The 22,701-nt window shown below is 46.5% G+C and overlaps 1 protein-coding gene across 1 annotated transcript in view; it reads left to right on the plus strand.

Annotated features, from left to right (window-relative positions):
• The first annotated feature begins 1,374 nt into the window (after positions 1 to 1,374).
• Positions 1,375 to 22,701, plus strand: part of musk (muscle, skeletal, receptor tyrosine kinase) — a 157,791-nt gene continuing 136,464 nt past the window's right edge. The window contains exons 1-5 of the mRNA XM_078214049.1: positions 1,375 to 1,608; positions 12,567 to 12,693; positions 15,385 to 15,536; positions 18,767 to 18,894; positions 21,022 to 21,166. Of these exons, the coding sequence (XP_078070175.1) occupies positions 1,524 to 1,608; positions 12,567 to 12,693; positions 15,385 to 15,536; positions 18,767 to 18,894; positions 21,022 to 21,166 (637 nt within the window). The 5' untranslated portion in view covers positions 1,375 to 1,523. The remainder of the gene's footprint in view (positions 1,609 to 12,566; positions 12,694 to 15,384; positions 15,537 to 18,766; positions 18,895 to 21,021; positions 21,167 to 22,701) is intronic.

The following is a 22,701-nucleotide window of genomic DNA, read 5'->3' on the forward strand; positions in this document are numbered from 1 at the left end:
CTTGCTGTGCACAAATTGGCTGTCATCTTCCGGCATTGCAAGAACAACAACACTTCAAAAAATACTTCATTGACTGTAAAGCACTTTGGGAAATGAAAGGTGTGATAGGGCGGCACGGTGGCACAATGGTTAGCACTGCTGCCCCACAGTGCCAGAGACCCGGGTTCAATCCCTAGCTTAGGGTCACTGTCTGTGCGGAGTCTCCCCATGTCTGCGTGGGTTTCCTCCGAGTGCTCTGGTTTCCTCCCACGCTCTAAAGATGTGCGGATTGGGCGGATTGGTCATGCTAAATTGGCCCTTAGTGTCAGGGAGATGAGCAGGGTAAATACATGGGGTTATGCGGATAGGGCCTGGGTGGGATTGTTGTCGGTGCAGGCTCCGAATGATCTCTTTCTGCACTGTAGGGATTCAATGATATATAGATTTGATTTGATTTATTGTTGTCACATGTATTAACATACAGTGAAAAGTATTGTTTCTTGTGCACTATACAGACAAAGCAGACTGTTCATAGAGAAGGAAAGGAGAGAGTGCAGAATGTAGTGTTACAGTCATAGCTAGGGTGTAGGGAAAGATCAACTTAATGCAAGGTAAGTCCATTCAAAAGTGATGGCAGCAGGGAGGAAGAAGCTGTTCTTGAGTTGGTTGGTACGCGACCTCAGACTTTTGTATCCTTTTCCCAACGGAAGAAGGTGGAAGAGAGAATGTCCGGGGTGCGTGGGGTCCTTAATTATGCTAGCTGCTTTGCTGAGGCAGTGGGAAGTGTAGACAGAGTCAATGGATGGGAGGCTGGTTTGCGTGATGGATTATATATAAAGCATTTCTTTTTGTAGCTGTAGAAAATGTCAAATTAGATTTTTATGTCAATATTTTTAACAGGTAATTGGTTATTTAATAAAATGCAGCATTCAGTTATGTCGGGAAACAAAGTTATCACCTTTTAAGAAGACTGGTAATCTAATATTCCTGACTTAAAATAAACCTATGCCCATCGTTAATCAGGCAACAGGTGAAACTCTACACAAAGGCTGTTGGATCTGCTAGAATAATATGTTTCAATTCGAAGTCAAGGCTGTGGTCACCGAACGTACCTATTGTCATCACTTAACTCTCCTTGAACCCAACATTGTTATCCGAAAATTGAAAGCTCATAATTGTTGAAGGATGATGGCTTAATTTATTGGAAATTTTAGCAAAAGACTATTGTTGTGTCTAATCCCGTGCTGCCCAGTTGAGAGATCCACTTACTCTTGTTACAGGAGGCTTACGTACCAGCAGATGGCTGGGTAGGCCGTAATGACGGGGAGGGGAAATCATCTGCTCACGTCCATCATTTCCTGGTTCCAGTCTTTTGAAAGTTCCTATTTATACTTAGATCCACCAGTGCCTCTTTCTGGGATCTGTATGTGAGAGAGAGAGAGAGAGAGTCCTGAGACATTGTCGGCTATAAACACGGGATTGAACACGGAATACGAGGGTGGTTTGGCAGAAGATTTCTTTTTCTCTTTTGTCCGCCACTTATCATGACCTTTCCCCCAGTCGGCCTTCCATTCCTGACGATCTTCTTGATGGCAACCGGGAGCTCGGTAGACCGGACCCTTCCCAAAGGTTTGCTTCAGTGATTGAACTGTTCTGTTTGACAAATTGCTTTGTATTGGGGTGGATTTCCATGGATGGTTCTTGACAGGTTTTCTTGTACCCCCAGAAGTGGTAATTTAACCATACCCGGTTAGTGGTGAGTTCAACTTAATGAAACAAGATGCTACCATTAGCTAAAATAGCCCAAAGCTGTCAACAAGCGTGGCACTGGGTACAATATATTACGTGCTTATATTTTGCCATGTTAGACTTGTATCAACATTAATTAATTTACTGTATATGTATTATTTATGACAGGATGTCTTAAAGTTTATTCATTAGTATCACAAGTAGGCTGACATTAACACTGCAATGAAGTTACTGTGAAAATCCCCCAGTTGCCACACTCCGGCGCCTTTTCGGGGACACTGAGGGAGAATTTAGCATGGCCAGTGCACCTAACCAGCACATCTTTCAGACTGTGGGAGGAAACCCACGCAGACACAGGGAGAACGTGCAGACTCCGCACAGACAGTGACCCAAGCTGGGAATCGAACCCGGGTCCCAGGCGCTGTGAGGCAGCAGTGCTAACCACTGTGCCGTCCCTATCACTGTTGTGCCTAGAATTCATGAGTCATAAAGTCATTTTGATCAATTAACTAATTGCAAATTTTAATACCAAAAGAGACCACACTGGCATTGGCTGAAAACGGCTCGGATCAGGAAAACTCAGGAGGCAGACACCAATGGGAATGCCCGCAGCACGATTATAAAAAGGAACTTTGTTGTTTACAGTAGCTGGGCCTGTGTCTGAATGGGTCACAGAGGGTGCTGAGCTATTACTGGGCCAGTGGCAACAGGATATCAGGCACCCAGTGTGAAATTCACTGCCACTTTCCCAGGAGTCAGTGGGGGAGGGAGGCGGAGTTCTCGACACCAGAGGCCTGCTGGCTGTTTCAGCCACTGGGCCAGGTGAAGAATGCTGACCCAAAGATCCCCCCCCTCAATACCCTTCCCATACGCACTCTGCCTGAGAAAATATCAGCGATTCTGAATCATGCTGCACAAGCCTGTGGGCGGGGCTTAACAGGCCCAAAATCCTGCAGCTCCGATCAGCGCCTCCAACCGCGCATGAGCAGAAAAATTTGCCACATCCCTCCCGGGCCGGATAATGCCTCCCCCTGGCCCCCACAGACATTGCCCCACCCCCACAACATTACTGATCCCCTTATCCCCCTACCCCCCACCACCCAGACCGATCACAGACCCCTCCCCCCCCCCCTTCCTCCCTCCACTGATCTCAAGCAGAGAGCCATCGGACGCTCGGCACTTACCTCCTCACTAACTGGAGCGCCCAAATTGGACTTTTGTGGAGCATGTCTGTTTTGTGCCGATTCTGGATGGGTGAACGCGGTGGTAAAGGGGGAAGTGCTGGTAAGGTTGGGCCTGCAGCCCATTAAGTTAATTTAAATGCATGCAAATACATTTAAATGGCCCTTGCTCACGTTTTGGGCGCAGCCCCGATCGCGCCCATTTTTGGGCCTTGGTAAAGGGGGAACCGGCACGGAGGCAGGCGTGGATCGCACTACTCCCCTCAGGCCCAACTTTGCGACGTTTTTGCGCCCGGGAATGGGTGCAACCTGATGGTAAAATCGGGCCCACAGTATCTGCACCTGGTTCCTATGATCTAAAATGCACGCAAAATTAGTAAAGGTAAAGTCGCCATAGTCCCAGGTGACTATAGGCTGCTCAACCCCTCAAAGAGGGTGAGGTTATTCACGAAGGCTCCACCTTCTCAACCTAACACCTCGCCTGAGGGGTGGTGACCCTCAGGTTGAATCACCACCAGTCAGGCTGAGAAGGCGGGGCCTTCGTGAATAACCTCAGCCGGTACGGGAATTGAACCCACGCTGTTGGCATCGCTCTGCATCACGAGCTAGCCGTCCAGCCAACTGAGCTAAACCGACTGCAGGGTTAGTATTAGATTGTAGAGTCACTGTTAGTCAGCAGTGGCTTTTTTTTCTATTCATTTGTGGGACATGGGCATAGCTGGCTGGTTAACCACATGGCTGTGGCTCTGGAGTCACATGTAGGCCAGACCAGGTAAGGACGGCAGATGGGTTTTTCTGACAATCGGCAATGGTTTCATGGCCATCAGTAGTTTCTTAATTCCAGACAGTTTTTATAGAAGTCCGATTCTACCATCTGCCGTGGCGGGTTTCGAACCGGGGTCCCCAGAACATGAGCTGAGTTTCTGGATTAATAGTCCGGCGATAATACCACTAGGTCATTACCTCCTCTGCAGGTATATATGGTGTAACCCATGTCTGTGTTCTATGTCCACTGCAAGCTGACAAAAGATTGTTTGTTCCAATGGTGAAGGAGACAGCAAAATGATGGTTGTCGAGGTGGAGAAGACGGCTGGTCGGATAGACATAACCAGACATGAATTTTAACATTGGCCAGACACAGAGCCTCGTATATGGAATAAGTATAGGGTGGTTCTGCAGTACTTGGCCAAGCATAATCATGGACCAATCCAATGGCAGTCCAGCCTCGCCAACATCCTGTGAGAGCATGGTCGCAGAAAGATTAGGAGGGGAGAGTGGTTAGGATTTTTCCGGCAATCGGGCAGTTGCAGATGAGGCACAGATGTTGTTCAGAACAGCAAAGAATGTGAAGAAATTCTTCCTCCATTCAGAGCAGCTCAGGAACCTGAAATACAAAGCTAACTGGAACATAGGGCTGATGGCCGGAAGGGGTAACTGGATAAACAAATGAGGGAGAAAGGAATGGAAGGACATGCTGAGAGGGTGAGATGAATATGAGTGCAGGGAGGAGGCTCGTGTGTAGCACAAAGACCAGCATGGAACAGATGGGCCGAACGGCCTGTTGTTTTGCTGTACAATTCTCTGTAACCCAAGCTGTTACAATCATCATTCTCACTCTCCCCTTCACAGGTGAAACAAACAGTCATAGAGTCATAGAGATTAACAGCATGGAAACAGGCCCTTCGGCCCAACTTGTCCATGCCGCCCAGTTTTTACCACTAAGCTAGTCCCAATTGCCTGCGTTTGGCCCATATCCCTCTATACCCATCTTATCCATGTAACTGTCTAAATGCGTTTTAAAAGACAAAATTGTACCCATCTCTACTGGCAGCTTGTTCCAGGCACTCACCACGCTTTGTGTGAAGAAATTGCCCCTCTGGACGCTTTTGTATCTCTCCCCTCTCACCTTAAACCTATGCCCTCTCCTTTTAAATTCTAACCTTAACCTCTTACTTTAACCTCTTACCTCTAACCTTAACCTCTTAACCTTTGGGAAAAGATGTTGACTATCTACCTTGAAAATGCCCCTCATTATTTATAGACCTCTATAAGATCCTCCCTCAGCTTCCTACGCTCCAGGGAAAAAAGTCCCAGTCTATCCAGCCTCTCCTTAGAACTCAGTCTTTCATCAGATTGCAGTGGACACAGAACGCAAACATGGGTTATACAGTATATACCTGCAAGGGAGGCGATGGCCCAGTGGTATTATCGCCAGACTATTAATCCAGAAACTCAGCAAATGTTCTGGGGACCCGGGTTCAAATCCAGCCACGGTAGATGGTGGAATTTTAATTGAATTTTTTTAAAAATCTGGAATTGAGAAACGTTACAGCCCAGTGATGGAGGTGTAACTGTTTACTGTGCAAACATTCAACGCACACATTCCGGGAATTTTCCAAGAAATGAGGCAAGGAAATATTTTCAAAGGTCGTGCGTGGAGGTTCGGGAATGCTGTTTCCGATATTTTGAATAACGTGAGGCAGGTTCCAAAAAAACTGTGCGGACGGAAGCTGGAAGTCAGAAAGAGAGAAAAACAGACAGGGTGGAAAAAAAATCCGGAGGGAGAAGGAGTTCAAAGAGGGGAAATGTGAGGTCATCCAGGTTACCTCCAAGAAATAATTCAGGGTATTTTCTTCACAGTAACAGTGTGAGAGCTGCCTGGGAGTCAAGTTATTTTAATGTAATCAGTAATCAGAATGGTGACTGCTCCCGGATGTCAACGTGATAACTTGCATTTGTATAGCGTCTTTAATGCAGTAAGTTATTGGTGTTGTTGTTTCTGCGGTTTCCCCACTGCCGTTGTGGTAAACAATTGGAAAGATTAGGACAGGGGTTTGATCCCGCACTGTAGGCAGTTTGTAGGGCAGCACGGTGGCACAGTGGTTAGCACTGCTGCCTCACAGCTCCAAGGACCCGGGTTCAATTCTGGCCTCGGGTCACTGTCTGTGTGGAGTCTGCACATTCTCCCCGTGTCTGCGTGGGTTTCCTCCGGGTGCTCCGGTTTCCTCCCACACTCCAAAGATGTGCGGGTTAGGTTGATTGGCCGTGCTAAAATGCCCATAGTATCCCAGGAATAAGTAGGTTAGAGGAATTATGGGGATAGGGCCTGGGGTGGGATTGTTGTCGGTGCAGACTCGATGGGCCGAATGGCCTCCTTCTGCACTGTAGGGTTTCTATTAGAAATCCATGAATCCAGAAGAAATTCCCCAGAAAATAACAGGGTTTCCGTTTTTGGGAAGGGGGTTTTGGTGGGGGACGGGGGGGGGGCAGTGTTTGGATGGTGTTGGAAGGTAGTGATGGATGTTGGGGTGCTGATCGAGTGCGAGAGCTGGTCAGGGGTTTGTTGGGCTGGGCCTGAAGGGGGTGAGGTGATTGGGTCAGGCCTGTGGGGCGGAATGGGGTGGGGCATCGGGGGCTGGAGCTGGGAGGTGATGGTGGTTGGGGGCGGGGGTGGGGGAGGGCTGGTCAGGTGGGGTCTGGGGAGGAGGGCATCAGGACCAGGTCTGGGGTGACTGCAGGGGAGGGGTCAGTGAGCTGGAAGGGTTGGCTTAGGGTCAGGCAAGGGAGGGAGGGTCGTCGGGTTGAGGGGGGTAGTATGTATAGTAATGCGGGGAGACGTGGGGGTTTGGGATCCTGTGAGGTTTAGGGTGGGTCAGCGCTAAACTGTCCCAGAAGCTAGAGGTGATATTAATTCTAAAGTATAAAGTTTATTTATCAGTATCAGAAGTAGACTTACATTAACACTGCAATGAAGTTACTGTGAAAACCCCTGTCGCCACTCGCCAGTGCCTGTTCAGGTACACTGCAGGAGAATTTAGCATAGCCAATGCACCTAACCAGCGCGTCTTTCAGAATGTGGGAGGAAACTGGAGCACCCGGAGGAAACCCACGCAGACACGGGGAGAACGTGCAGACTCTGCACAGACAGTGACTCAAGTCGGGAATCGAACCAGGGTCCCTGGCGCTGTGAGGTAACAGTGCTGACCACTGTGCCACCGTGCTGGCCCCTGTGGTATAATAATTAGACAATAATATGTGGCTGGAAGTTCATCTCAGGGTCACTCTGATGTTGTGAACAGTCTGGTTCAGCCTCAGAGAAATGCAAAGAGAATGATAGAATTGGTGGCAAAGGAAGGGATTCGGAAATAGTTAGTCCGACATCTGCTCTGTCTACAGAAATTTCATTTTTAAGTGATTGTCCAATTCTCTCTTCTGAGAGTTATGTTCGAATTTGCTTCCATCATTCTCCCAGGCAGTACTTTCCAGATTATAATAACTCGTTCCATTAGAAACAATTCACCTCAACTCCCTCTCAACATTTCTGCTCATTACCTCACAAGGGTTACTAACCCTCTAGCCGTTAAGACATTGTGCCTGAGTTTTGGGATGGGGTACCTGGGGGGCGGGGGGGGGGGGTTATGGGGGGACAAAGACACACTGGGGAACTACCCACCCACCCCCCACCCACCCCCATCTCCACGGGCAGTACCTGAGTAAGGATTACACAGCAATTGCCAGGAAGCTACTTTGAGTAGGTGCAGGGAACTGTCCGACAATACACCTTAAATCACAAACTTTGGATGGTTCTGACTCACACAACAGTGGCAACACAGAAGAAGTTCGGGCGGCATGATGGCACGGTGGTTAGTGCTGCTGCCTTACAGTGCCAGGGATTCAGGTTCGATTCCCCGGATTGGGTCACTGTATGTGCGGAGTCTACGCATTCCTCCCACAGTCCGAAAGGTGTGCTGGATTAGACCCATAACCAGCTGACTCAGAGGTGAGGGTGTCACATTCTGGGCCAGAGTTGATGCGGGCCACAGGCTACTCGGGAGGGCTGGGAATCTGGAGGAAGGGTCCGGACTTAAAGACTGCTTGCAGCCTCTGAAAGGAGCTATGATCTTTCCAATCACCATCAAAAGATTACCCAATGATGGTCAGTGATACAGTGAGAGAGTTATTCCTAAATTGGAGACAATGTGAAGATTTTCCTCCCCCCACACCCTCCTAGAAGATCCTGAGGGGATTTCACTGTGTGGAGGCTGAGAGGATGCTTCCCTGTGTGGGAGAATCGAGAACGAGGAGACGGTATATAAAAATTTAGAGGTCGCCTGGAGATGAGGAGAAATGTTTTCTCTCAGAGGACAGTTAGTTTGTGGGTTTCTCTTCCCCGGACAGCAGTGAAGGCTGCGAGTGATCGGATATATTCCCCGCTCAGCTCAATCGAGTTTAATCACCAAGAGAGCAGACAAGAAAGTGGAGTTGGAGCCACAATCACATTAGCCACAAGGAGCAGGCCCGAGGGGCTGAATGGTTCACTCCTACTCCTATTTCTGACGTTCCTTTGATAGAAAAGTCACAAGAAACCGCCCCTTGCCGAAAACAAATGTGTTGCTTAAAACCCGTTAAGGTTTTGGTGGAAGGGAGCCAATGGGGAGTGTGGGTAGGCGGTGGGAAGAAATTGAGGGAGAAGTTAGCTGGTTCCTGGGTGTGCTGGTAGGACCCTTGCCCAATTCCCCTTTCGGTTTTCTCAAGTTTCTGCTCAATTTCATGGCTTACAGCAGTGATGGCCCAGGGACCACATGTGGCCCATCTGGGTCCTGAGTGCGGCCCACGAGACATTTTGTTTACTGTTGCCCACACGCAGAGTTGCCACATTCCGCTGATTTCCATCCATGTAGTTTTTTTCCGACCGGTCTGACTGAAGTGACTCGCACATAAAGCAAGGACAAGTGAAGTGAGGTGTGTGCTGATTGCTCACAACACTGACTGTGAGAGCCGTGCGCTTCCTCTGTGTCCAAAGCGTAAATATTTGATTTGATTTATTACTGCCACGTGTGTTGGGATACAATGAAAAGTGCTGATTCTTGCGCGCTATACAGACTAAGCGTACCGTTCATCGAGTACATAGAGCCATAGAGGTTTAAAATATGGAAACAGGCCTTTCGGCCCAACTTGTCCATGCCACCCTTTTTTGAAATAGGGGAGAAGGAAAGGAGAGAGTGCAGAATGTAGTGTTACAGTCATAGCTAGGGTGTAGAGAAAGATCAACTTAGTGCGAGGTAGGTCCATTCAAAAGTCTGACAGCAGCAGGGAAGAAGCTGTTCTTGAGTCGGTTGGTACGTGACCTCAGACTTTTGTATCTTTTTCCCGGTGGAAGAAGGTGGAAGAGAGAATTTCTTTTGATTTCTTTTGATTGAAAGTTGAAGACAGTTTTATTAATGTATAAATGGTTAAGTATTTTCTATAACTGGTTATGAATTATTGTTATTCATGGGGTGATGGTTAGTGAACAAGCCCGATTGCAATCCTGTGATCCACTGAGATGAAGGAGGGCCACTCATGTGGCTCACCTACTAGTCTAGGTTGCCCATTCACTGGCCTACAATGTGAACTGAACTAGCCTCAAACCTTCCCTCTTTCATGCAGAGAATGGGGAGAATGTGGAAGTCTCTACCACGGGAGTGTTGAGGTAAATACCGCAGGTACATTTAAGGGGAAGCCTTATAAACTCAAGAGGGAGGAATGAAAAGAAGATTATGCCAAGACCAGGTGAAGAAGGGTGGGAGATGGTTTGTGTGGAGCATGAACGCCAGCAGTGACTCATCGGGCCGAATGGCCTGTTTCTGTGTTTTAAAATTTAATGTAAATTCTGCACCTTTATTGGTCGATCACACAGGAGAAGACTAAGGAAATTTGGCATGTCAGCTACGACTCTCACCAACTTTTATAGATGCACCACAGAAAGCATTCTTTCTGGCTGTATCACAGCTTGGTATGGCTCCTGCTCTGCACAAGACAGCAAGGAATTACAACAGCTCGTGAATGTAGCCCAATCCATCACACAAACCAGCATCCCATCCATTGACTCTATCTACACTTCCCGCTGCCTCGGGAAAGTAGCCAGCATAATGAAGGACCCCACGCACCCCGGACATTCTCTCTTCCACCTTCTTCCGTCGGGAAAAAGATACAAAAGTCTGAAGTCACGTACCAACCGACTCAAGAACAGTTTCTCCCCTGCTGCTGTCAGACTTTTGAATGGACCTACCTTGCATTAAGTTGATCTTTCTCTACACCCTAGCTATGACTGTAACACCACATTCTGCACTCTCTCCTTTCCTTCTCTATGAACGGTATGCTTTGTCTGTATAATGCGCAAGGAACAATACTTTTCACTGTATACTAATACATATGACAATAATAAATGAAATGAAATCAAATCAAATCAAAGCAAATGGTGCAGTTACTAATCGATCCACTGGGGGAGCTCTGACGCAGCGAGGAAACCAAGAATTCCTTCTGTAACTCTCTGCCAAGCCACCTGTAACCCGTCAAAACCAAACAGTTCAGGTATATACCTAAAACAATCCTTTAACTGGAACTGAGAGGTCAGAGTAACAAAAGAAAAGTTTCATAAATCTTCACCCGAGTGGGCTTACATTAACACTGCAATGAAGTTACTGCAACTGGGGGATTTTCGCAGTAACTTCATTGCCGTGTTAATGTAAGCCTCATTTGTGACAATAATAAATAAACTTAAACTTAGAACTTAAAACTTGGACTTAGACATGTATAATTACAGAATGATCTGGGGTTGGTTTTGTCCGTTTTCTTAAATCACTGAAACTCCTCAAACACGAACCCAGCCTGACTATATTTTACTGTAATACTAAAACTATTCCAAACGTAAAGAATTCGTCATGAGTGTTGCTCGCTACTGTAGCTGTGCTGTATTTTTGTGCTATATAACTTTTTATTTGTTTATGGGACGCAGGTGACATTGCCAAGGTTTGTTGACCTTTCCCTAATTGCCCTTGAGAAGGTGGTGGTGAGCTGCCTTCTTGAACTGTCACAGTCCCTGTGGTGTAGGAGCACCCACAGTGCTGTTAGGGAGGGAGTTCCCCAGGATTTTGATCCAACGACAGTGAAGCATCGGTGATAGTTAGGATGGTGAATAACTTATAGGGGAAGTTGAAGGTGTGTCTGCTTCCCTTGTCCTTCTAGATGGTCGAGGTCATGCTCCCCTTCTGGGTCATAGGTGCGATCTTACCAGCCATTCACTGCAACTGGACCAGAAAATCCTGCCAGCGTGAATGGCCTGAAGATTCTGCCCCATGTGTCTGCTTCCCTTGTCCTTCTAGATGGTAGAGGCCGTGGGTTTAACTTTGAAGGAATTTTGGAGAGTTCTTGCGTATATTTGCCATGTATTGGCCGTATGCCCCTTTAAGAGAAGGGGTCAGGTGACCCGGGACACAAGCTCCAACCTGGCCGGAGCTTGCAAGGTCAGCCTCGTGCTGACTGTCCTAATGACATGACATTGAATAAACCATTCCTGTTCCTTTACACTTGCCTCGTGGTCTCTAGGGAGGCTTGGTGGCACAGTGGTTAGCACTGCTGCCTCGCAGTGCTAGGGACCCGGGCTCGATTCCCGGCTTGGATCACTGTCTGTGTGGAGTTTGCACGTTCTCCCTACGTGGGTTTCCTCCGGGTGCTCCGGTATCTTCCCTCAGTCCAAAGATCTGCAGGCTAGGTGGATTGGCCATGCTAAATTATCCATTAGTGACAGGGGAACTAGATAGGTTAAATGTATGGGGTTATGGGGAAAGGGTCTGGGTGGGATTGTGGTCGGTGCAGACTCGATGGTCCGAATGGCCTCCTCCTGCACTGTAGGATTCTATGATTCTATGATGTGACTCTTATTAGTCCATTGTGAGACCTCATACTTAACAATATTCACTATGTGGTATGGCCCATAAACAGACTGTGACCTGGTATTATCCTGTATTATAGCGAGGGTGTACTATCCCCTGTAATGGCATTGTGCCAGAATACAACATCATCATAGTTTAACTAACACAATGCTACATCCTGTCAGTTTGAATCATTTGATTCTGTTTCAGGAGCCCAGCACCCAACAGTGTTCAGCAAGAAACCTTCTGGAGGCAGGGATAGAACATAACGTACACCAAAAACCCACTTCCTCCCACTGTCCATCGAATCATAGAATTCCTACAGTGCTGAAGGAGGCCATTTGGCCCATCGAGTCTGCACTGACAGCAATCCCACCCAGGCCCTATCCCCGTAACCCCACGTATTTATCCTGCTAATCCCCCTTACACTAAGGGGCAACTTAGCATGGCCAGTCATCCTAACATGCACATCTTGGGACTGTGGAAGGAAAGCGGAGCACCCAGAGGAAACCCACACAGACTCCACACAGACAGTGACCCAAGCCAGGAATCGAATCCGGCTCCCTGGCGCTGTGAGGCAGCAGTGCTAACTACTGTGCCATCGTGTCGCCCTTGTAAAGTACCTTGGGATATCCAGATAGAAGGAACTGCTATTTTTGTTCTCTTAACAGTGTCAGAGAGTCCACTTTACTGTATGGCTTTGTGAAGGTCAATGCTATATGAGTTGAGGGTGAAACTGTTGGCGGGTACTGGGTTTTATCAATAATCTATGACGTTAGCTGTGTGAGGTGTTCCATGATTCGGTTCACTTAAGCTACATTTTTTACTGGATGCATCTCCAGGCGGACAGAAGAGGAAATTAAAAATGAAGGAAGGCAGAATCTCGCGTCAGTATGTCTGAGCTTCGCTGCAGCTTTTGTCGAATGACAAACTGTAATTCCTGAATCTGTGTTTAATTTGCTAGCTCCTCAGATTACCAATCCCTTGGAGACAGTGGACGCGCTGGTCGAAGATGAAGCCTCTTTCCTGTGTGGAGTAGATTCATATCCAACAGCTGAGATAATCTGGACTCGTAATAACATTCCGATAAGGTGAGGACACACCAAGGCTCGAAAGAAGCAGAATTTGGCTTCCACCAGAGTCAAAAACAGGACAAAATGATATAGGATACTCCAGGCAAACTCTGACCGTTGGATGTTTTGCCTTCCATAAAATTGGACTATGATCCAGAAATTCTCTGACAGGAATACTCACAAGACTGTAAAAATGGAAAAGCTGGGAACAGGTGTAGGCCATTCAGTCCCTCAAGCTTGTTCCGTCATTCATTATGATCCTAGCTCTTTTTTTTAACCTCAAACCGCCTTCCCTGCCCCATCCCCAATCCCACAATTCCCTTCACAGACAAAAACCTTTCAATCTCAGCCTTGAACTTACTTGTTGACTGAGCATCCACAACTCTGCGATAGAGAATTCCAAAGATTCACAATCGCCTTGAGTGAAGATCTTTCTCCTTGTCTCAGTCCTAACAGCCAGTCTATCATCCTAAAACTAAGCTCCTAGTTCTAGAGACTCTGGCGGAAGCAGTGGCGCAATGGTCCAGCAATCCTTTTACAAGAACTGGGAACTGGGTTCATAAACCCACCAGGGCTGGTGGTGAAATTAGAATTCGATAAGAACCTGGAATTAAAAGTCATTAAAATGATGCCCATAAAACCATTCCTTCCCTAAATGTCCTTTAGGGAAGGAAATCTGCCGCCCTTACCCAGTCTGGCCTACGTGTGAGTCTAGAGCTACAGTGATGTTGTTGACTCTCAAATGTCCTCTGAAATGGAGGGCAGTTAGAGATGGGCAATAAATGCTGACCCAACCAGCGATACTCATGTCACATGAAATGAATTAAAAATACCTCTCAACAACCTGTCAAAGCCCTCTAGAATTTTATGCATTTCAATGAGATCTCCTCTCACTCTTCTAAACTCCAGAGAATATACTCAATCTCTTCTCACAAGGCAAACCTCTCATCCCAGTACTAATCTGTCACAAAGTCACAGCATGGAAACAGGCCCTTTGGCCCAACTTGGCAATGCCATCCAGGTTTTACCACTAAATTAGTCCCAATTGCCCACATTTAGCCCATATCCCACTATACCCATCTTACCCATGTAACTGTCTAAATGCTTTTTAAAAGACAAAATTGTACCCGCCTCCACTACTACCTCTGACAGCTTGTTCCACACTCACCACACTCTGTGAAAAAATTGCCTCTCTGGACCCTTTTGTATCTCTCCCCTCTCACCTTAAACCTGTGCCCTCTAGTTCCAGACTCCCCTACCTTTGGGAAAAGATATTGACTATCTAGCTGATCTGTGCCCCTCATTATTTTATAGACCTCTATAAGATCACCCCTCAGCCTCCTACACTCCAGAGAAAAAAGTCCCAGTCTATCCATCCTCACCTTATAACTCAAACCATCAAGTCCCGGTAAATGTCAATGAGAAAGTTTTAACACCACAATTTGTTTATTAGACATGTTCTTCCTTGCGCTGCCAAAGGAGGTTGTGGATTTGGAATGGAGTCAGAATGGCAGTGAAGTTATCAGCCTTTGTTGTTATTTTTCCTGTGAAACTGACGGCCATGCCTGAAGTCTGCTGTTAAACATGGAGATCCAAAAGTTGTTGCCAGTGATCCTACGTTTCTCCAGAGGCTGCGCCATTGAAACCCATGCACATCGCAATCAATTAGAAATCACTGAATTGATGAGAGCTGACACTTTTATACTGTTAGTCTCTGTAAAAGCCCTGAAAAAGTTACACCTCGTCAAATGATGTACGACTGGTATTTGACAGTGTACTAAGTTCACACTTACTCCTGAACAATCTCTCTGGCACTTAAAAACAATTTTACATTTGAGGAATGTAAATTTTCTCATTGCAATTGGAACAATATCCACATTTCCAAAAAGAAGCTTGTTTATAATGTTTCAGCTTCTATCTTCATTTGCATGTGTGTGCCCCGCACTTTAGTTTACTCTACGTAAAATGACAGTAAAAAAACATGAAGGGCGATCAGTGCATTTGACTTCCTGGTTTGCTGTCTGTGACAATACTTCAACGCTATTGGTTGTTTACGCTGCTTGATGACATCGCTGTTTCTCATTCCTGGTGATCCCCTTGACTTGGTTCCAGGTTTAAACTGATGTTGGGGCAGGGGGAATCCATTGCCAGAGAATAGGTTCATAGAATCCCTACAGTGCAGAAGAGGCCATTCAGCCCATTGAGCCTGCACCGACTCTCTGACAGAGTGTCTTACTCAGGTCCTGGCCCTACCCTATCCCTGTAACCCTACACATTTCCCATGTCTAATCCATCTAACCTGCACATCTTTACACACTAAGGGGCAATGTAACATGACCAATCCACGTAACCCACGCATCTTTGGAGTGTGGGAGGAAACTGGAGGAAACCCACGCAGACACGGGGAGAACATACAAACTTTACAAAGACAGTCACCCAAGGCCAGAATTTAACCCGGGACTCTGGTACTGTGAGGCAGCCATGCTAACTATTGTGCCACCATGCCGCCCGTAAAGCGATCATTGGATCTTTGTGAATAGCTTTCTTTGAGGAAAGCAGTGAGCACTGTTATTTTGCTGCTGACTGCACAGTACGATGTGGAAATGTTGGGTTATGTTGAGCTGCCCACTTTAATTTACTGGTATTTCCATTTATGGATTAGTAATTTGACAAATAAATGGCATTGACTTTTCTTGTCACAACCTCCAGGCCGTTTGACACCCGTTACAGCACAACAGAAAATGGCCAGATATTAACCATACTCAGCGTTGAAGATACGGACAATGGAGTGTACTGTTGTACAGCTAACAATGGCGTGGGGAGCTCAGTGCAAAGCTGTGGAGCTCTACAGGTGAAAATGAGTAAGTAGGAGATATTCGAAACTAACTCAGTTTGCACAATAGAGGGATTTACTGTATGGCGGCACATTGGCGCAGTGGTTAGCACTGCTGCCTCACAGCGTCAAGGACGATTCCCGGCTTGGGTCACTGTGTGCGGAGTCTGCACGTCCTCCCCGTGTCTGCGTGGGTTTCCTCCGGGTGCTCCGTTTTCCTTCCACATCCAAAGATGTGTGGGTTAGGTGGATTGGCCATGCTAAATTGACCCTTAGTGTCAGGGGGACTAGCTGGGGTTATGGGGGTAGGGCCTGGGGGGGATTGTGGTCGGTGCAAACTCAATTCCCGGTTTGGGCCACTGTCTGTGCAGAGTTTGCATGTTCTCCCCATGTCTGTGCGGGTTTCCTCAGGGTGCTCCAGTTTCCTCCCACAGTCCGAAAGATGTGCTGGTTTAGTGCATTGGCCGTGCTAAGTTTTCCCTCAGTGTACCCAAACAGGCGCCGGAATGTGGCGACCAGAGGATTTTCACAGTAACTTCATTGCAGTATTAATGTAAGCCTACTTGTGACACTAATAAATAAACTTAAACTTAATCCATTGTCGATTGTTGGAAAAACCCATCTGGTTCACTAATGTCCTTTAAGGAAGGAAATCTGCCGTCCTTACCCTGTCTGGCCTACATGTGACTCCAGAGCCACAGCAATGTGGTTGACTCTCAACTGCCCTCTGAAATGGCCGAGCGAGACACTCGGTTCAGGGGCAACTAGGGATGGGCAATAAATGCTCGCCAGCCAGCGACACCTATGTCCCATGAATGAATAAAAATACAATAATGCCTGTTGTTTTCTCAGAGGCTTTAACCCACTTTTTTAACCGTTGATTAATTGTTCCAGTAAAATAACTCAGAGAAATGTCAACTGGACAGACTAAACATTCACGGAATCATTTAGCGAAGAATCTTTCGCAGGTTTTGATCCTTGCTCTAGGTAGGTCAGTTTAGCTGATCTCAGCTATGATGGGATGGTTGAACAATATAGGTACAGGAACGCACCTGGAATGTCGGGAATGCATGCATGCCTCACTCTCAGATGTTGTGGAGCCTTCCACTTGTTGAATGAGCTGGCTGGCTTGAGACATCAGGAGAATGAACAGGGTGAGATATTAAATGTTGCTTGCCGCATGTGGAACCAATCCCCAGAAAGAACCCAATAGCTACATCAAAGAGGGAGAGGGGGTTGGAGGAATGAGCTTGTTCTGGAATGGAGTCACACAGTACTGAAACTGACCATTCAGCCCATCATCCATGTACTAGCTCCCCAAAAGAGCTTCCCATTTGTCCCACTTCTCCTGTTCTTTCCCCATAGCCCTGCAAATTTTCTTTCTCAACCTAATATCCAATTGCGTTTTGAAAGTTATCATCGAACCTGCTGCCACCATCCTCCCAGGAAGTGCATTCCAAATTGTGACAACTCACTGCATAAAAACACTTCCCTTCTTTTCACGACTAGTGATTTTCCAATGATCAAAGGGATTTGGGAGTCCTTGTTCAAGATTCTCTTAAGGTTAACATGCAGGTTCAGTCGGCAGTTAGGAAGGCAAATGCAATGTTAGCATTCATGTCGAGAGGGCTAGAATACAAGAGATGTACTTCTGAGGCTGTATAAGGCTCTGGTCAGACCCCATTTGGAGTATTATGAGCAGTTTTAGACCCCATATCTAAGGAATGATGTGCTGGCCTTGGAAAGGGTCCAGCGGAGATTGAAAGGATGATCCCTGGAATGAAGAGCTTGTCGCATGAGGAACAGTTGAGGACTCTGGATCTGTACTCGTTGGAGTTTAGAAGGATGAGTGGGGATCTTACTGAAACTTACAGGATACTGCGAAGCCTGGATAGAGTGGACGTGGAGAGGATGTTTCCACTGGTAGGAAAAACTAGAATCAGAGGGCACAACCTCAGGCTAAAGGGATGATCCTTTAAAACAGAGATGAGGAGGAATTTCTTCAGCCAGAGAGTGGTGAATCTGTGGAACTCTTTGCCACAGAAGGCTGTGGAGGACTGGTCATTGAGTGTCGTTAAGACAGAGATAGATAGGTTCTTGATTGATAAGAGGATCAAGGGTTATGGGGAAAAGGCAGGAGAATGGGGATGAGAAAAATATCAGCCATGATTGAATGGAGGAGCAGACTCGATGGGCCAAGTGGCCTAATTCTGCTTCTATGTCTTTTGGTCTTATGGTCTTATATAATTCTCCATTTGGGAACCAACTCTATTGCCAGTGAAACCATTAAAAAAATTTGTTTGGGGGACATGGGCGTTGCTGGCTGGCCAGCATTTATTGCCCATCCTTAGTTGCCCTTGAGAAGGTGGTGGTGAGCTGCCTTCTTGGATCGCTGCAGTCCATGTGCTGTGGGTTGATCCATAATACCGTGAAGGAGGGAATTTCAGGATTTTGACCCAGTGACTGCAAAGGAATGGCGATAGATTTCCAAGTCAGGATGGTGAGTGGCTTGGAGGGGAACTTGCAGGTGGTGGTGTTCCCATGTATCTGCTGCCCTTCTCCTTCTAGATGGAAGTGGTCATGGGTTTGGAAGGTGCTGTCTAAGGATCTTTGGTGAATTGCTGCAGTGCATCTTGTAGATAGTACACACTGCTGCTACTGAGTGTCGGTGGCGGAGGGAGTGAATGCTTGTGGATGTGGTGCCAATCAAGCGGGGCTGCTCTGTCCTGGATGGTGTCGAGCTTCTTGAGTGTTGTTGGAGTTGCGCTCATCCAGACAAGTGGGGAGTATTCCATCACACTCCTGACTTGTGCCTTGTAGACAGTGGATAGGCTCTGGGGAGTCAGGAGGTGGGTTACTTGCCACAGTATTCCTAGCCTCTGACCTGCTCTTGTAGCCAATGTGTCCTCCCTATCTACTTTCTCAAACATCTTCATTATTTGAACATCTTGATTAAACATCACCTTAACTTTGTCTACTCCACGGAAAACAACTCCAGCTTCTCTCCATGTAACTCAAGTCCATCACCTGTGGTAGAATTCGGGTAAATATCCTTCTCCAAGGTCTTGGCTTTGTTGAGAAAGCTTTTTTCCTTTATTTTTCCGAAGCTGTGTGAATGGCGATTTTACTTCTCTGATGAGGTGAACCCAATAAGGCCTAAACTTTGATCAATAAATACATTGATTACTTCTCAAGAGAAAAAGGAAATTTGTTGCGGTATTTCCCAAGTGTCATTTCCTTTACTTCTTCTCTCCTCAGAACCAAAGATCACACGACCACCCACCGATGTCAGAGTGTTGTTAGGGTCAAAGGTCGTGTTACCCTGCAGTACAATGGGCAACCCAAAGCCAGCCATTTCGTGGATCAAGGATGAAACTGCGCTCAAGGTAAGCAACGCCTCTTCTGGAGCTCTGCAAGCGTGGTGTTACCGTGCACAGACTGGCTTCCCTTGCCACTGACTGGGAATTGGCATGAAATGTAGCCCAAGGATTTGGAAGCATTCACGAACTGTTCCTGTTTCAAAGTGGCTGGAACAGACTCAACCTCTCTTCCATCTGACACGGTGTCTGAAATCTTCCAAAATTGGAAAAACCCAGGGACTTTTTGAATTGAGTCACACTTGGCGATTAATCAACTCCAATGGAGAAATAAATCACCAGCGCACCACATAAAAATATATATATTTTTTTAAATAGCATGTTTCACAACCTTAAGGTGCCTCTGCAGCCAATGGAGTACTGTTGGAGCCCAATCATTGCCCTGATGTCAGAAATACGGCAGCCATTTTGTGCACAGAATGCTCCCACAAACAGCCATCTGATCGGGGTGGCACGGTGGCACAGTGGTTAGCACTGCTGCCTCACAGCACCAGGGACTGGTTGATTCCCGGTTTGGGTCACTGTTTGTGTGGAGTTTGCACGTTCTCCCCGTGTCTGCGTGGGGTTCCTCCGGGTGCTCCGGTTTCCTCCCACATTCTGAAAGATGTGCTGGTTAGTTACGTCGACCCGAACAGGCGCCAGACTGTGGCAACAAGGGGAATCTCACAATAACTTCATTGCCATGTTAATGTAAGCCTTACTTGTGACTAATAAATAAACTTTAACTTTAATAATGATCAAATCATCGCCTCCAATGATGGAGGGAGAATAATTGATCTGGATGCTGGTCTTCTCCAAAATAGACCATAAGACACAGGAGCAAAAGTCGGCCATTTGGCCCTTCCAGCTTGTTCTGTCATTCAATGAGATCATGGCTGGCATCATCCTGCCACGGCAGATGGTGACATTTTAATTCAAAAATAAATCTGGATTTAAGAATCTACTGATGACCAGGAAACCATTATCGATTGTTGGAAAAACCCATCTGGTTCACTAATGCCCTTTAAGGAAGGAAATCTGTTGTCCTTACTGGTCTGGCCCACATGTGACTCCAGAGCCACAGCAATATGGTTGACTCTCAACTGCCCTCCAAGGGCAACTAGGGATGGGCAATAAATTTTGGCCAGCCAGCGACGCCCATGTCCCACAGATGAGCAAAAAAAAGTGTCATTTATTGTATGAAGAGAGATTGAACAGTTTAGGCCTATATTCTCTGGAATTTAGAAGAATGAGGGGAGATCAAATTGAGCTATACAAGATGGTAAAAGGTGTGGATAAAGTAAATGTGGAGCGGATGCTTCCTCATGTGGGACATTCTAGGACGAGTGGTCCTAGTCTGAGGATAAGGGGTAGCAAATTGAAAACAGAGTTGAGGAGAAACTACTTCTCCCAAAGGGCTATAAATCTGTGGAATTCGCTGCCCCAAAGTGTGGTGGATGCTGGGACAGTGAGTAAATTTGAGGAGTTAGGCAGATTTTTAATTGGGAATGGGTTGAAGGCAGGAAAACCTGTTGGACTTTAACCTGGTGTTGTTAGACTCCTTACGGGGCATCTCAGCCAAGATTGAATGGCAGAGCGGACTCAATGGGCCGAATGGACTAATTCTGCTCCTGTATCTTATGAACTTGTAAGTGTCATGGGGGCTCCTAGATCTACCCGAGGGATTAGGAGGGGTCTTGACTGAACATTCATTTTAATCAAGTCAGGAAAAAGATACAAAAGTCAGATACAAATCAGATACAGATTCAAGAACAGCTTCTTCCCTGCTGTCATCAGACTTTTGAATGGACCTACCTTATATTAAGTTGATCTTTCTCTGCACTCTAGCTATGACTGTAACACCACATTCTGCACCCTCTCCTTTCCTTCTCCCCTATGCACTCTATGAACGGTATGCTTTGTCTGTATAGCGCACAAGAAACAATACTTTTCACTGTATAGTAATACATGTGACAATAATAAATCAAATCATTTGAAAAATGGCGCCGCTGACAAGGTAGCACTTACTCAGTGTCAGCCTGAAATCCAACTTAACCTCGGAAAACCTCTGAATCAATTCCTTTTTTTAAAAAAACTTTCTCAATGAAGCGATGTTTTGCAGGCGTGAACTAATAATGAAATATGTTCTGTCCGTAGAAGGATCGCCCTCGAACCTCTGTCCTTGAATCTGGGAACTTAAGAATCCGCAGTGTTCAAATTGAGGATGCGGGACAGTACCGGTGTCTGGCAAAGAATAGCCTGGGCTTGGAGTATTCCAGATCCGTAACTCTGGAAGTGCAGGGTGAGTCTGATACTTCAAGTTTCAAATAACTGTACGTTGGGGAAGAAATAGAAATTTAACGTGTATTTATTAGTGTCACAAGTAGGCTTACATTAACACTGCAATGAAGCTACTGTGAAAACCCCCTAGTTGCCACACTCCGGCGCCTGTTCGGGTACACTGAGGGAGAATTTAGCGTGGCCAATGCACCCTAACCAGCACGTCTTTCGGACTGTGGGAGGAAACCGGAGCACCCGGAGGAAACCCACGCAGACACGGGGAGAACGTGCAGATTCCACACAGACAGTGACCCGAGCCGGGAATCGAACCCTGGTCCCTGGCGCTGTGAGGCAGCAGTGCTAACCATTGTACCACCGTGCCCCTCGAATACAGATGAATCCTTCTGACTGACCCATTTTGTCGATTTCTTTCTGTAAAAATCATCTGAGAATGATTATGTAAGAAATGTGTCTGTCCCCTGCTTTAATGAAGACGTCGAACTATTTAATGGCCTCATTCCATGACTATAATAAGTGGAATAAGGAAATGATCGCTTTTGTTGCTAATGTTGTTCAGAGTCATTTTGATACAAATGCGCTTGGATAATTAACACGCAAACACACAGCTAGTTATCCTAACGAAGAGAAAGTTGTATCACTAATCAGAGGCAGTAACATGTTGACAAGACAGCTTCAGTCGTCAACATTCAGCCTTTGGAAGGGAAATGTTAAGTCTGCCTGAAAAAAAAAGGATTTTAAATCGAAATCCCATAAACGCTGACAATCAAAGGGCAGCAAGTTTAATGCAAGCCTCAAAACTAAAGTTGTCTGATCAGACCATCTCCCACAATCTTCTTGGTCTTCAGTTCCATCAACGGGGCAATAGGGACACAAACTTCCAAACCCAGTGAAGCATCCTCCTCTGCAAGTGTGGTTGTTCTGTTTTTTTTTGCATGTCAAATCATTTTCCGACACTTAATTTGCTTTTCTCCCCCACTGTGCAGATTTTAACATGACAAATGCGACTGAACGAGGTATTTGGCCAATTAAGGTTGATGCACGTGTGCTGTGAATGCTGCCACTAACGCAGTGAATGCAACTTATTGGGAGACTTCTCAAGTAATGCATTTTGTTCACTCAAAGCTACAGTGCATTGCTCAATGCAAAGATCAAAGGAGGGATTGGATAAATGAGACACTTTTCTCACTCACGGACTCCTCCCAATAAGAGGCTTTTGCTACACAAAAATGATTGTTACAGCTTCTATTATTTGGAGGTCTTGTGGTGTATTGGGTAGCATAACTGCCTTTGAGCCAAGAGCTCTGGGTTTGAGTCTCACCCCAGGACTTGAAGGCCAAGGAAGGTGTGTTCGAAACGCGGCCAGACAGGTTGAGTGTCAACCCGCAAAATCTTTCCAACACACCAGTGGCAAGCGGTAAAAGCAGGAGAGATTCCTGGTCAGCCGTGTGATGGAAAGAACATTAGAGACTCAGCCACCACTATCCAAGGCTCCAGACTACAACGTGCATGAAAAAGGTGCATGTTGCCATGGCAACT

The sequence above is a fragment of the Mustelus asterias genome, chromosome 6, assembly GCF_964213995.1.
Source record: "Mustelus asterias chromosome 6, sMusAst1.hap1.1, whole genome shotgun sequence".
Lineage (NCBI taxonomy): Eukaryota > Metazoa > Chordata > Chondrichthyes > Carcharhiniformes > Triakidae > Mustelus > Mustelus asterias.